General features: G+C 47.8%; 1 protein-coding gene across 1 annotated transcript in view; it reads right to left on the bottom strand.

Moving 5' to 3' along the window:
* LOC117964083 (urocanate hydratase-like) overlaps positions 1–14,615 on the bottom strand; it is a 31,110-nt gene that overhangs the window by 8,314 nt on the left and 8,181 nt on the right. The window contains exons 6-12 of the mRNA XM_059000188.1: positions 6,520–6,648; positions 6,170–6,231; positions 5,217–5,283; positions 4,978–5,121; positions 3,221–3,309; positions 2,333–2,395; positions 21–200 (exon numbers count right to left, since the gene is read on the bottom strand). Coding sequence (XP_058856171.1) covers positions 21–200; positions 2,333–2,395; positions 3,221–3,309; positions 4,978–5,121; positions 5,217–5,283; positions 6,170–6,231; positions 6,520–6,648 — 734 coding nt within the window. The remainder of the gene's footprint in view (positions 1–20; positions 201–2,332; positions 2,396–3,220; positions 3,310–4,977; positions 5,122–5,216; positions 5,284–6,169; positions 6,232–6,519; positions 6,649–14,615) is intronic.

Consider the following 14,615-nt stretch of genomic DNA (forward strand, 5'->3'; position numbering starts at 1 on the left):
CATTATACCCGCAGTCCTACCTCTCCTGCACCAGGCTGCGGAACCTGGCCGGCTCGGAGTGCATCAGCTGGCCGGCCTCCTGCTCGGTGAGCCCCACTGGGCAGTACCCTCCGCTGAAGGGGTTGTGGCAGGAGGTCTGGTCAGAGCCCAGGTCCACCAGCAGCTCTCCTGTAGTATCGTACTCACACACCAGCCTCTCCCTGTGGGAAAGGGCCAGAGAAAGACATCACAATTTGCTCTGTTTATTGCTCGGAGGCACGTATAGTTTCCCCCAGATAAAAGATAACCGGGCACTAAGTTACCGGATTGTGGAACGAAATAAACCCACGGTCCGAATCAGGGCTCCCTGACGCGTGTTTAACATGCAGGGGGCTGCAGTGCCTCCTCTGCTGCTGCGTGCTCATGTTCTGTTGGAGCTGGGGGCAGCGCTGGGGGCTGCAGTGCCTCCTCTGCTGCTGTGTGCTCATGTGCTGGTGGAGCTGGGGGCAGCGCTGGGGGCTGCAGTGGCTCCTCTGCTGCTGCGTGCTCATGCTCTGGTGGAGCTGGGGGCAGCGCTGGGGGCTGCACTGCCTCCTCTGCTGCTGCGTGCTCATGTGCTGGTGGAGCTGGGGGCAGCCCTGGGGGCTGCAGTGCCTCCTCTGCTGCTGCGTGCTCATGTTCTGGTGGAGCTGGGGGCAGCGCTGGGGTCTGCAGTGCCTCCTCTGCTGCTGCGTGCTCATGTTCTGTTGGAGCTGGGGGCAGCGCTGGGGTCTGCAGTGCCTCCTCTGCTGCTGCGTGCTCATGCTCTGGTGGAGCTGGGGGCAGCGCTGGGGGCTGCACTGCCTCCTCTGCTGCTGCGTGCTCATGTGCTGGTGGAGCTGGGGGCAGCCCTGGGGGCTGCAGTGCCTCCTCTGCTGCTGCGTGCTCATGTTCTGGTGGAGCTGGAGGCAGCGCTGGGGTCTGCAGTGCCTCCTCTGCTGCTGCGTGCCCATGTTCTGGTGGAGCTGGGGGCAGCACTGGGGTCTGCAGTGCCTCCTCTGCTGCTGCGTGCCCATGTTCTGGTGGAGCTGGGGGCAGCGCTGGGGGCTGCAGTGCTGAGGATGCCTGGGCTGCTGTTACAGCCGATCAGTCCTGACAGCTTCATTGAGAACTCCCAGCTCAGCTGCTGTCAGGGCATTACATCAGGGCTTGTTTTTTTTTTGCCTTAATTTGATTTGAGCTGTTCAAAGCGCTCATTGAAGTCGGATCATTTTCCTGAAGGTTCCAGGAAGGTTTTTTGTCTTCTACTTGTAGGGCAGGCAGTTCCCCTGTTTGCAGAGGAGTCGAGATCTCCGAGTGAGAAATCAAACTCTTGTACAGGAATTTCTGACATGCAAAGTATCCATTGTAATGTAATAGCTAACACGCTGTGTGTGGCGTGTCTCTTACTGTTGCATAAAGCTATCATCTTGTGCAGTTTGGTGCTCAAACCATGCTAAATGATTTCTGTTGATTTGCAGAGTTGTATTTTTTGGTATTCTTTCAAGTCTATATGATATAGAAGATAAACTTTTTTAAGCTTTTATTTTCTTCCATAGAAATTGTTTGTGCAACTGTGTTGCCAGCAGTACAAAACACACCCACCCACACACACATGCAGGAGCTCTCCATCTCCACTCAGGCTTGCCATTGCAGCTGACCTGTAGAAAAGGATTATCAATCAAGCCTCCCAGTCTCACCAATACGTCACCTCTTAACTATGACTCAAGGTAATGACCCCTCACACACACACGCACACCCCTCTCCTTCCAGAGATTAGATGGCATTCCATTCAGGAACGATTATCATCTCTGCTGTGTAAACCTTACCCACAGGGGGAAAAACAGAAACGAGACTGACAGCCAGACCCTGTTCACGAAACACTAAGCATTACATCACCCAGTTTGGAACAATTTTACAGTTTCAGATCACCCCCACCCACCACCCCCAAAATCAACCTTCATGAAAGACATGACCCCCCCCCCACCACCTCTGCTATGACATCATCTGTCCAATACACCAAGAAACACTTACCAAAGATCTACCACGTTGCCATGGTACCCCAGGAAACACTTACCAAAGATCTACCACGTTGCCATGGTACCCCAGGAAACACTTACCAAAGATCTACCACATTGCCATGGTACCCCAGGAAACACTTACCAAAGATCTACCACGTTGCCATGGTACCCCAGGAAACACTTACCAAAGATCTACCACGTTGCCATGGTACCCCAGGAAACACTTACCAAAGATCTACCACGTTGCCATGGTACCCCAGGAAACACTTACCAAAGATCTACCACATTGCCATGGTACCCCAGGAAAGACTTACCAAAGATCTACCACGTTGCCATGGTACCCCAGGCTCAGGGGCGTTTTCTTCATCCTGGCGTCCCTGAAACACATTCAAAGTGTAAATTTCATCTGAAAATCCCCGATTCTCCACGTATAGTTTCCTTCACAACTGCTATTCTACACACTGCGGAACAATATCCTCCAGTCTACCCAAGGCCTGCCTTTTAAAAAAAGGCTTCATTCCAACACGTTTCAAAGAGAACGCCTCGTATTCTGCACCCAGCATGCACTGCACATCTCTGAGCACCTCTTTTCATTGCAGAGGATCATCTCTGAATTAAGATCATCTCTGGGGATCGTTTTTAGACTGTAAAGGAGTTGGTAATGTCAAAGCGTTTCGTGGTGTGTACTTTTAAAAGCATGAACCGAGTGCTCACGTCAGTGACTGATCTCTTGAGGAGGAGTAACCCTGTTAGATTCCAGGATGAAATCAATCACCAGGGAAGTACCTCTGACTAGCAGTCTCAGCCAGGGAGTGTGTGCAGAACCAGCTTCTTACTACCAGGAGTGACAGTGCTTAATATCCCTGTGTAGGCTAAAGCATGCCTTGTAATCAGAGTGTCAGCTCAATGCACTGGCACTCAAAAGAGCAGATCAAAAATAAACACCACACTAGGGCTGCATGATCAATCTGTGGCTGTGTTTATTTAGATCTGCCACTGCCCTTGATGTCAAAAGTGTAACCACAATGGGACCTGCAGGGTAACTGTTGCAGTTTCAGATGCATATCCCATTCATTTCAGATGCATATCCCATGCATTTCCCTGCACTGCTGTGGTTTTTGCAGGGGCTTCGTCGTGCGGTCTCTCCTTGTGCTCGTCCTCAGAACCTCTTTCAGAAGGATTTGTTGTTGCTGCAGCCCCACCTGATCCTCTGAATGCAGCGGTCCAGGTCGCTGGTAATCTCCATCAGCCAGCCCTGCTCGTGCCTCTTCTTTAGAGGAGCCTGGTCCACCTGAAAGCACAAGCCAGCACTGCTGAACCCTTCTTTATTTCAACATGAAAAATCCTTTTCTTTGCTGTTTTTGTTTGACACGGTTCAGCATTTGCAAACTGCATAATTCTCGCCTGTCAGACAAAAAGGTAGCGGATGTGGGATCTGGTTTGCAGGGTTTGTTATTCTTCACACATGCCAGCATGAGTGACCATGGGTCAGGGTTCTCCACATTTCTGCGGTTCTCTCACAAAACATGCCAGGATTTTGTTTTGTGTACAACAGACTGCATATATATCTAGCTCCAGCAAGCTGACTTTAACAGCAGGTTAACTAGAAAACGTTTTTCATTTCTTCTGTGGTCACGGCAATCAAACCGATCTCATTTTTGTTATAATTATTACAATTAGAAGACATTAAGGAAGATACTGAATCTGCTTCAATGATAACTGCACTTTCAGTCTAGGTGCTAAGTTTTACCACAACAATTTGCAACACATTGCAATACACAGACAAAGAATATGCCACCACTTTAAATGAGAAACGCACCCAACAAAAACAGCCGTGATCCCATTCCTTGACTGGTCAGTTCTCCGGGCCTTTCCTTTCCTTTCCTTTCCTTTAAACTGTGTTTTCCTAACGTTCAAAGCGACTGGGAATGGCTCACAACACGACTCGCATGCGTCCATATGGTGCTAATTTGGACATCTCTTTCTTGTCAGTCTAAAGAGTGCCAGTGCAGCATTCCTTTCCTGACATTTCTCTTTTGCCCTGAACCTGACACGAATGGGGTTTGCTTTAATAGCCAATATAATAATGTTCGCTGCTCTCTTAGGCTTTGCCAGGCTTACATGCAACTCAAACTGAAATGCTGTGCTAATTGAAGCAATACAGAACCAAATAAATATTCTCTGCAATGCCCTCGGTTCAGGTTTCCCTGGCTCAGACTGCCAGCCTGACAGCCGTATGAACAGTCCGGAGTTTTAGAATTACAAAGCAGAAGCACATGAAAGAAGCACGCACAAAACGACGGGTTCGTTTCAGCTCTGTTGCATTTAATGACTTCCTTGCTGATAGTTTTGTGAGAGACGTTATTAAACACATTAGCGCTGGCACTGCACAGGCTGCGCTCAGTCGTTCTCTTTGTTTTTTTTTAAGTCGTTTTGTCCTGTTTAGACGTCTGGCCATTTTGATCTTTTAGTGAAACGAAGCGTTACATTCCCAGTCTTGTAAACCCGTTAAGTGTTTTAAACAGTAAGAACAGAACTATCAACCCCCTTCGAAGAGCAATATAACAGCACTGTGAAGACCTCTTCATAGAATCACTGCTTAACTGAATCAACAGCATACTGGAATCAGAGGTTGCATTGCCTTTGCTGTTCAGCAAACCCTAACCCTGGCGCTTCATTCAATAAACGTTTGATTCTATAAAGCAGTGCTTATCCGCTTTATGTGATCCAGAGTTTCCAATCACAAACATCAACAATAGGGACTTGTCAAGTGCCTGCAGTGGCAGATGCAGCCATGAACACGTAACCTGGAATAATGGACGTGCTGCTGATCCGCAGTGTGATGTGTGAAATCGAAACGAAGGAGAGGACTGGATGCAATAATAAAAATGACAGCGGTGACCTGCAAGTGAGACTCCCCTCCCCCAGCACGCAGCGAGCGACCCCGCCGTGACCTCACCTCTGCGATGACCCCGATGCACCCAGCGATGACCGCTGCCTTGGCCTGAGCCCCGCTCATCCCCCCCAGACCGGCCGTGACAAACACCTTCCCCCCCAGATCACTGGAGCCCAGGTACCTCCGGCCAGCATTCAACACAGTGAGCTGCAGCAGGACAGAGAGGTATGGCAAAGCATATTAAGAGGAAAACATCGTTTCAAACTGGTCATCGTAAAACTTCGAGTGACCCGAATTCTCACCACTGTGCCGTGGACGATTCCCTGCGGCCCAATGTAGCAGTAGCTTCCTGCGGTCATCTGTCCATACCTGCCATGAGAAACAGAGCCGTGAGAGTCTGACAGAGCCAAAGGCATCTTCATATCATTACAGAGGGCCGTGCTGCACCAGGGTTAACAGGGTGTGGAATGTATAAAGCAGTCAAACTGCTGGAGGACCGGATTGGAGGCTTAATTGGTTCAACTGAACAATTAAGAACCTGGTAAAGAAGGGCCAGAGTTGCCCAAAATCTCGGGGTACTTATTATATGGATGGCTTATCCTTTCTAACAAAAATATAGCGGTGGTAAACAGCGGACAAAATATTGAACAGATTCCCAAAAAAGTTTTCCAGGTAACCAGGAATAGCAGATCACAGATCCCACTCTGGGAAGCCAGTCCCCGGTTTGTAATGAAGTCAGTGCAGCGTCAGCTTCAGCCTCAGACAGCTTGAAGCTCTTTCAATTAGATATGACATGTAACAAGCATGCGAGCAATGCAGCTTCCAGGAGCTCAGGAACCTGTTGAAATGAATCTCAAACACGTGGGCTTAACTGGACTGCCCGGCCGTCACCATTGAATCCACACTTCAGACAACACAGGGCCGCCAAAAAAATTCTCTTAAAACAGACATTATCCCTCTCACAACTAATAATTAAAAAGATATCGTTTCATTTTAGGTTGAGTTGTACTATTTTTGAATCAAAACTTTTTTCTTTAAAATGAAGACCTCCGTCTTCCACAAATGCAATTTTCTTTTTTTCATGCAGCACTACCCTTTATAATGCTGTAAATCGAGAGCCTTCTGTTCTACCTACGGGAATTCAAGTGCTAGTGAAATTGTTTTAGGGAGAAAATGGAAGTCATGCCCATACCGCTTTATAACCTACTCCACGGTAAAAAGGACCGCTGTTACCTAAGTGTGAATACTTCCTTACATTGTGATCCCCAAGGCAAACATCTTCTCATATTCATCCCTGGAGGAGTAATTGGGGATAACCTGGAACAGGGAAGAACACAGAAACATGTTAAACTCTTTTAGAGCATTTTATAGCCCTGCAGAATCCTCCTGGGGGATAATCCACCCCCTATCCCTGGATCTCCTGGCATTACCCCTAAAGATTCGCTGGCTGATGCAATGCAGGGGGGCTTTCTACCTTTACACATCAAAATAGTTATTCTGTGAAATGCGCACGGGAATAGATTGTGACTGGGATTGTGACAAATCCTTTACGCGATTGGTTGATTTCGAATCCCTGTAAGCACATGACTAGAGTGTGATCCTGACCATGCCGTTGGTGATGACGACCCGTGGGGCGTCGCGGTGGCTGGGGAACAGACCCACGGGGTGCCCGCTGTACATCACCAGAGTCTGCTCCTCCGTCATCTCACACAGGAACTGCATCACCAGCCAGAACTGAGGAAAGAAATACGAGTCACCACAGGATAAAACAGTGCATCACTGAGGAGAGAAACACGAGTCACCACAGGATAAAACAGTGCATCGCTGAGGAGAGAAACACGACAGGATAAAACAGCGCATCACTGAGGAGAGAAACACGAGTCACCACAGGATAAAACAGCGCATCACTGAGGAGAGAAACACGAGTCACCACAGGATAAAACAGTGCATCACTGAGGAGAGAAACACGAGTCACCACAGGATAAAACAGCGCATCCCTGAGGAGAGAAACACGAGTCACCACAGGATAAAACAGCGCATCACTGAGGAGAGAAACACGAGTCACCGCAGGATAAAACAGCGCATCACTGAGGAGAGAAACACGAGTCACCGCAGGATAAAACAGCGCATCCCTGAGGAGAGAAACACGAGTCACCACAGGATAAAACAGTGCATCACTGAGGAGAGAAACACGAGTCACCACAGGATAAAACAGTGCATCACTGAGGAGAGAAACACGAGTCACCACAGGATAAAACAGTGCATCACTGAGGAGAGAAACACGAGTCACCACAGGATAAAACAGTGCATCAGTGAGGAGAGAAACACGAGTCACCACAGGATAAAACAGTGCATCACTGAGGAGAGAAACACGAGTCACCACAGGATAAAACAGTGCATCACTGAGGAGAGAAACACGAGTCACCACAGGATAAAACAGTGCATCACTGAGGAGAGAAACACGAGTCACCACAGGATAAAACAGTGCATCACTGAGGAGAGAAACACGAGTCACCACAGGATAAAACAGTGCATCACTGAGGAGAGAAACACGAGTCACCACAGGATAAAACAGTGCATCACTGAGGAGAGAAACACGAGTCACCACAGGATAAAACAGTGCATCACTGAGGAGAGAAACACGAGTCACCACAGGATAAAACAGTGCATCACTGAGGAGAGAAACACGAGTCACCACAGGATAAAACAGCGCATCACTGAGGAGAGAAACACGAGTCACCACAGGATAAAACAGCGCATCACTGAGGAGAGAAACACGAGTCACCACAGGATAAAACAGCGCATCACTGAGGAGAGAAACACGAGTCACCACAGGATAAAACAGTGCATCACTGAGGAGAGAAACACGAGTCACCACAGGATAAAACAGTGCATCACTGAGGAGAGAAACACGAGTCACCACAGGATAAAACAGTGCATCACTGAGGAGAGAAACACGAGTCACCACAGGATAAAACAGGGCATCACTGAGGAGAGAAACACGAGTCACCACAGGATAAAACAGGGCATCACTGAGGAGAGAAACACGAGTCACCACAGGATAAAACAGGGCATCACTGAGGAGAGAAACACGAGTCACCACAGGATAAAACAGGGCATCACTGAGGAGAGAAACACGAGTCACCACAGGATAAAACAGGGCATCACTGAGGAGAGAAACACGAGTCACCACAGGATAAAACAGGGCATCACTGAGGAGAGAAACACGAGTCACCACAGGATAAAACAGTGCATCACTGAGGAGGGAAACACGAGTCACCACAGGATAAAACAGCGCATCACTGAGGAGAGAAACACGAGTCACCACAGGATAAAACAGTGCATCACTGAGGAGAGAAACACGAGTCACCACAGGATAAAACAGCGCATCACTGAGGAGAGAAACACGAGTCACCACAGGATAAAACAGCGCATCACTGAGGAGAGAAACACGAGTCACCACAGGATAAAACAGTGCATCACTGAGGAGAGAAACACGAGTCACCACAGGATAAAACAGTGCATCACTGAGGAGAGAAACACGAGTCACCACAGGATAAAACAGTGCATCACTGAGGAGAGAAACACGAGTCACCACAGGATAAAACAGGGCATCACTGAGGAGAGAAACACGAGTCACCACAGGATAAAACAGTGCATCACTGAGGAAACACGAGTCACCACAGGATAAAACAGTGCATCACTGAGGAGAGAAACACGAGTCACCACAGGATAAAACAGTGCATCGCTGAGGAGAGAAACACGAGTCACCACAGGATAAAACAGTGCATCACTGAGGAGAGAAACACGAGTCACCACAGGATAAAACAGGGCATCACTGAGGAGAGAAACACGAGTCACCACAGGATAAAACAGTGCATCACTGAGGAAACACGAGTCACCACAGGATAAAACAGTGCATCGCTGAGGAGAGAAACACGAGTCACCACAGGATAAAACAGGGCATCACTGAGGAGAGAAACACGAGTCACCACAGGATAAAACAGTGCATCACTGAGGAGAGAAACACGAGTCACCACAGGATAAAACAGTGCATCACTGAGGAGAGAAACACGAGTCACCACAGGATAAAACAGGGCATCACTGAGGAGGGAAACACGAGTCACCACAGGATAAAACAGCGCATCACTGAGGAAACACGAGTCACCACAGGATAAAACAGTGCATCACTGAGGAGAGAAACACGAGTCACCACAGGATAAAACAGCGCATCACTGAGGAGAGAAACACGAGTCACCACAGGATAAAACAGTGCATCACTGAGGAGAGAAACACGAGTCACCACAGGATAAAACAGTGCATCACTGAGGAGAGAAACACGAGTCACCACAGGATAAAACAGCGCATCACTGAGGAGAGAAACACGAGTCACCACAGGATAAAACAGCGCATCACTGAGGAGAGAAACACGAGTCACCACAGGATAAACTGCAAGATCCAAACAGTGCCGTTACCCCAACTTGGGGAACATTTATTAGAACTCCTCAAGATTGATCAATTATATCCTTTATATACCTGCCTGCATGAAAACCTCTGGCTGTGAGAATTTACATTTTCGGTCAGTAATCAGTGATATAGAAACAACAGGCACTTGTGTGAAAATGTTACACCAGAAGCAATGGGGTGTTCTAATACATTTACACAGTACTGTTTTTAATCCCAACCTGGGTCACTGATTTACTCCCATAGCAACATCACTGAAGACACCCAGATTTAGTGCAAGAGATACACATTGGAACAGATTAATAGGGTCTATCAATACATCTAATGAAACTGTCAATTTATTGACCTCCACTGTTTAAACCATGCCCCCTGTGTGCTGGAACCACTTTAAACCTGGCCCATTAATCCAATGGATTGTGTTCTCATTGACTGCGAGGAGACTCTGTATTCTCTGTATTCTCTCAGAGACATCCACTCTGCTCCACTCTGTCTTCTCTCAGACCCGTATGCTGCTTTGAACTCTCAGTCGTTGAGCACACCTGGATGTGTGGACTGTTTTGCGCTGGACAGATGGCCCCTGCACTCAACACCCAGGGTTTCCTGTCCTTGCCACAGTGACACTAATTGTTTGTCCACCGGATAATATTGTCCTGGGTGGCCACTTCCACAAAGAAAAAAAAAATGAAGGACAGAACGGTGCTTGTGTGTTTGCAGAGCGTCTGTGAAATATCAAATTAATCCGTTGAGATGCTTCACTGCCAAGCGAACCCGCGAGATGAAAAGAATGCAGCTGAATCAGGCAGCGCTAACCACCCTCTCCATTTCAACTGGGTCAAGAAGAAAAGCTTCCGATGCAAACACCTTGCACTGAACCACACAACTCAAGAGAAATGACAGCAAACACCTCGCACTCAACCACACAACTCAAGAGAAATGAGAGGACGCCGTAGTTCAAACGTTTTATTTCCCCACCACCACCTCCCAGCTCTCTCTTCTGTGACTGCAGGGACATGCGTTCTCTCCATTGACTCTCATGCCAGGGAGATGTGCTCACCACATAACTGTCTGAACAATGGAAACAGGGGATCAGATATGCGAGGCATGCAAAGATCAACACGGTGCTTACAGGTTACGTGCAGGGCACATACTGTTCACGAAGTGAAATGAGAAACAGGCTTGATAAATGAGCGCCTGTAAAAGAGCTGCTTGGTACAGGTGGACTATCCCGGTTACCTGATCGCATGCATTCTCCTTCGTGTTTTACCTTCACGTTGTACACCAGCCCCTGCTTCAGTCGTCACATCCTGATCAATGTTTCAAGCCCCATTCCAGCTCCAGGAAACACCTTGTCTCTCTAAGTGCAGCCGGCACCCCCGAGTGTAACCCTTTCAACATGCTTCTACACATCAAGAAGAACACATCAGTGATTTATCACACCTGTCCTGTTCTGGGAGGGTTTGTTTGGCATTCAGGGTACAAAAGAAAACGCTGCTGGCATCACACGAAACAAACAGGCTGTCTCGTTGTTGAAATAATGCTGCTGTGTCAAGTGCTCTCACAAAGCGTGGGAATAGCGCACGTACTCCCCTCTGCAATCTTCATGCCACGCCGACAGACAGCACACAGTGCCAGGCGGTTATGAAACGCATGTTTTGGCACGAGCGAGGGTAAGGGTATCTTAGTAGTGAAGCACAGCGAGGCAGGAACACACCGCGGATAAACTGCAAGCAGACAGGTAGATATATTCTACACAGGACACCATTCACTGAGCTGCTTTATGAATAACAATGTTTTGGGCTGCTGTCAAAGAATTAAAAAACGAGTCCAACTAAAACAACAACGCTAAACTAATTTAATGATAATTCTATTTTCCATAATATATGTTTTATAAATATAAAGCCTTTGTCAAAATTCATTGTATTGTTATTTTTTAGATACATCTCTGTCGATGTGTTAACCTATATATATATATATATATATATATATATATATATATATAAAGAAAAACATGTTTAAAGAATATAAGAGCATTGTAATGAGTTGTACGTCTCAATCATAAGCTGTCAGATTCTGGTGCACAGATATCAGCTGCAAAGGTTTGCTCAGACCTGATCTAATAAAGTTTCATCTTTCAGTCTGGCAGTTTCTATTTGAAGATGAAAGACTGCCCACAACGCTCCCCCCTCCACCCCCCATCCTCCTGCTTTAAAGAACCCATTTCTCCTGGAGTTTAAGAAGCTTTAATAATTCAGAGAGCATGGCTTGAGATCTTTATCATTCGAGATGACAGCTGACTGATCATGACTCCCTCTGTCTCTTTCTCCCTCTGCTTCTCTCTCTCTCTCTCTCTCTTTCTTTCCAAAATAAAATGTCAGGCCCCCCATCTGTGGATTTGCAATAAAAAAGATCATACAAGTTCAACCAGCAAGTTCAACCTGCTGTGGCAACTTTAAAAGATGTAACGTTTAAAATATGCCTTCATCTTTTTCTAATCTGCTGCAGCAAGATTGCTGTGGCCTCCCTGGTACATCAGCATGGCAAACCTCTGGAATGGGCTGGGTGAGGCACTTCACAGGGGTCCTCAGCATGGCAAACCTCTGGAATGGACTGGGTGAGGCACTTCACAGGAGTCCTCAGCATGGCAAACCTCTGGAATGGGCTGGGTGAAGCACTTCACAGGGGTCCTCAGCATGGCAAACCTCTGGAATGGGCTGGGTGAGGCACTTCACAGGGGTCCTCAGCATGGCAAACCTCTGGAATGGGCTGGGTGAGGCACTTCACAGGGGTCCTCAGCATGGCAAACCTCTGGAATGGGCTGGGTGAGGCACTTCACAGGGGTCCTCAGCATGGCAAACCTCTGGAATGGGCTGGGTGAGGCACTTCACAGGGGTCCTCAGCACGGCAAACCTCTGGAATGGGCTGGGTGAGGCACTTCACAGGGGTCCTCAGCATGGCAAACCTCTGGAATGGGCTGGGTGAGGCACTTCACAGGGGTCCTCAGCATGGCAAACCTCTGGAATGGGCTGGGTGAGGCACTTCACAGGGGTCCTCAGCATGGCAAACCTCTGGAATGGACTGGGTGAAGCACTTCACAGGGGTCCTCAGCATGGCAAACCTCTGGAATGGGTTGGGTGAGGCACTTCACAGGGGTCCTCAGCATGGCAAACCTCTGGAATGGGCTGGGTGAGGCACTTCACAGGGGTCCTCAGCATGGACATGTGTCTGATTGCAGACATCTGACCTTTCGATTGCTGACTCCCAGTGCTATCATACTATAACACAGAGCAAGGCTTCGGCATGTCTGAAATCCGCCCCGCTTTCTGTAAATGTTATGAAATCAAGTCAGGTTCATGTAGGAGCAGATACAGCAGCATGCTGGATTGTGTTGTTTTTTGTTAGCTTTCTAACAGTGAAGTCCTTTTCCTTGCAGAAGAACAGAGCTGGTGGAAAGAGAACGAAAACCAAATTGGTGAAAAAGCAGATTGCATTCTGACACAATGAACTCCTTGTGCACGGAGATTTGGGGCCAATGCAAGCTGCTTCCTTGAACGGATCTGTACGCAGAAGAATGCTTTAAAACCCTATTCAAAGTCACGCTCCCGTATCAGGTGATACAGCACAGTGCCGCACCCAATCTGCACCCTGCAGGCAAATCCCATCCCAACGAACCGTTTCATTTCAAATGAAAAAAAACAACCCCCTTGTGTGATTGATGCTGTATATGATTACTGGCTGAAATTACATCTGTAATAATCGTCACACGTGTTCTTAGACGCAGCACAGACCTGCTTTGAGTCTAATGTTTCAATCCGATCGGTAGGGAGCACAACCTGAGCCCAGTGCTATAGCTTTCATTGTTGCGACACAGTCAGGGGCGACAGGCAGGCTGATTCGATGGTGTGACAACGAGAAGGCCGCTGTGCATGAGGAACACAAAGCAGATGTAGGAGGTATGGTCAATGATGAAAGTGTGCACCGTGTTCACCATGTAGACAGACCGACAGACAACATCAGATGCAGGGCGCCCCCTTTGTAAAGCTTTATACAGCAGAGTCATCAGATGCAGGGCTCCCGCTTTGTAAAGCTTTATACAGCGGAGTCATCAGATGCAGGGCTCCCGCTTTGTAAAGCTTTATACAGCGGAGTCATCAGATGCAGGGGGCCCCCTTTGTAAAGATTTATACAGTGGAGTCATCAGATGCAGGGGGCCCCCTTTGTAAAGCTTTCTTTACATGCACAGTCATGCCCCCAGCACTCTCATTCTCATCATAAGTAGGAACACAAAGTTGGTGGTGTCTGGCGCTTACATCCGTGTCAGTGTGGTTACAGGTTCTTATACTCAGACACAATCTCCACTCTATATGTGTGATCACACCGGACCAGCATTATATCCGGAACGCTGAAGAGCTTCTGTTTTTTTGTTGTTTTTTTTTTTTTTTCAAATGCAGACCGTGCAGCTGATTTAACGTTTAAACCACTGCCTATCCATTCCTACACAGCACAGGAAGTGATGAAACTACTGCCTTCCCATTCCTACACAGCACAGGAAGTGATGAAACTACTGCCTTCCCATTCCTACAGAGCACAGGAAGTGATGAAACTACTGCCTTCCCATTCCTACACAGCACAGGAAGTGATGAAACTACTGCCTTCCCATTCCTACACAGCACAGGAAGTGATGAAACTACTGCCTTCCCATTCCTACACAGCACAGGAAGTGATGAAACTACTGCCTTCCCATTCCTACACAGCACACGAAGTGATGAAACCACTGCCTTCCCATTCCTACACAGCACAGGAAGTGATGAGCTACCAGGAAGCCAGAGCAATCTTGAGCCTGTCCAGTTGTATTAGGTCGTGTTTTTTCAAGATGCTCCTGAGAAGTCCTTGGTTTCATTTGATTTGCAGTGAGGCGTGTTTATCTGGCAGCACCTTGTAATTCTAATGAGACACAGATGCACTGAATAGCTGAGATGTTATCCTGTGGTTTATCCAGGTCTTACCACCCCAGACTCCTCCCCCCCCCCCCCCCCCCCCTTCTCCACGTAGCACACTTCAAAACAATCTCCCTCTCTCTTCATTGTACTGGATTGCTGTGGTGATGCCAGCGCTATGCTTGCATATCCTGAATAACAACCCACTTCAACTGTGCTGAATTTAGAAATGCTAAAGAAACTTTCAACGACAAACCTTTTGCCTGGAAGTCTTTTTCAGTTTTTAAATACAGAAGAAAAAGC

Source organism: Acipenser ruthenus, chromosome 25 (assembly GCF_902713425.1).
Source record: "Acipenser ruthenus chromosome 25, fAciRut3.2 maternal haplotype, whole genome shotgun sequence".
NCBI lineage: Eukaryota > Metazoa > Chordata > Actinopteri > Acipenseriformes > Acipenseridae > Acipenser > Acipenser ruthenus.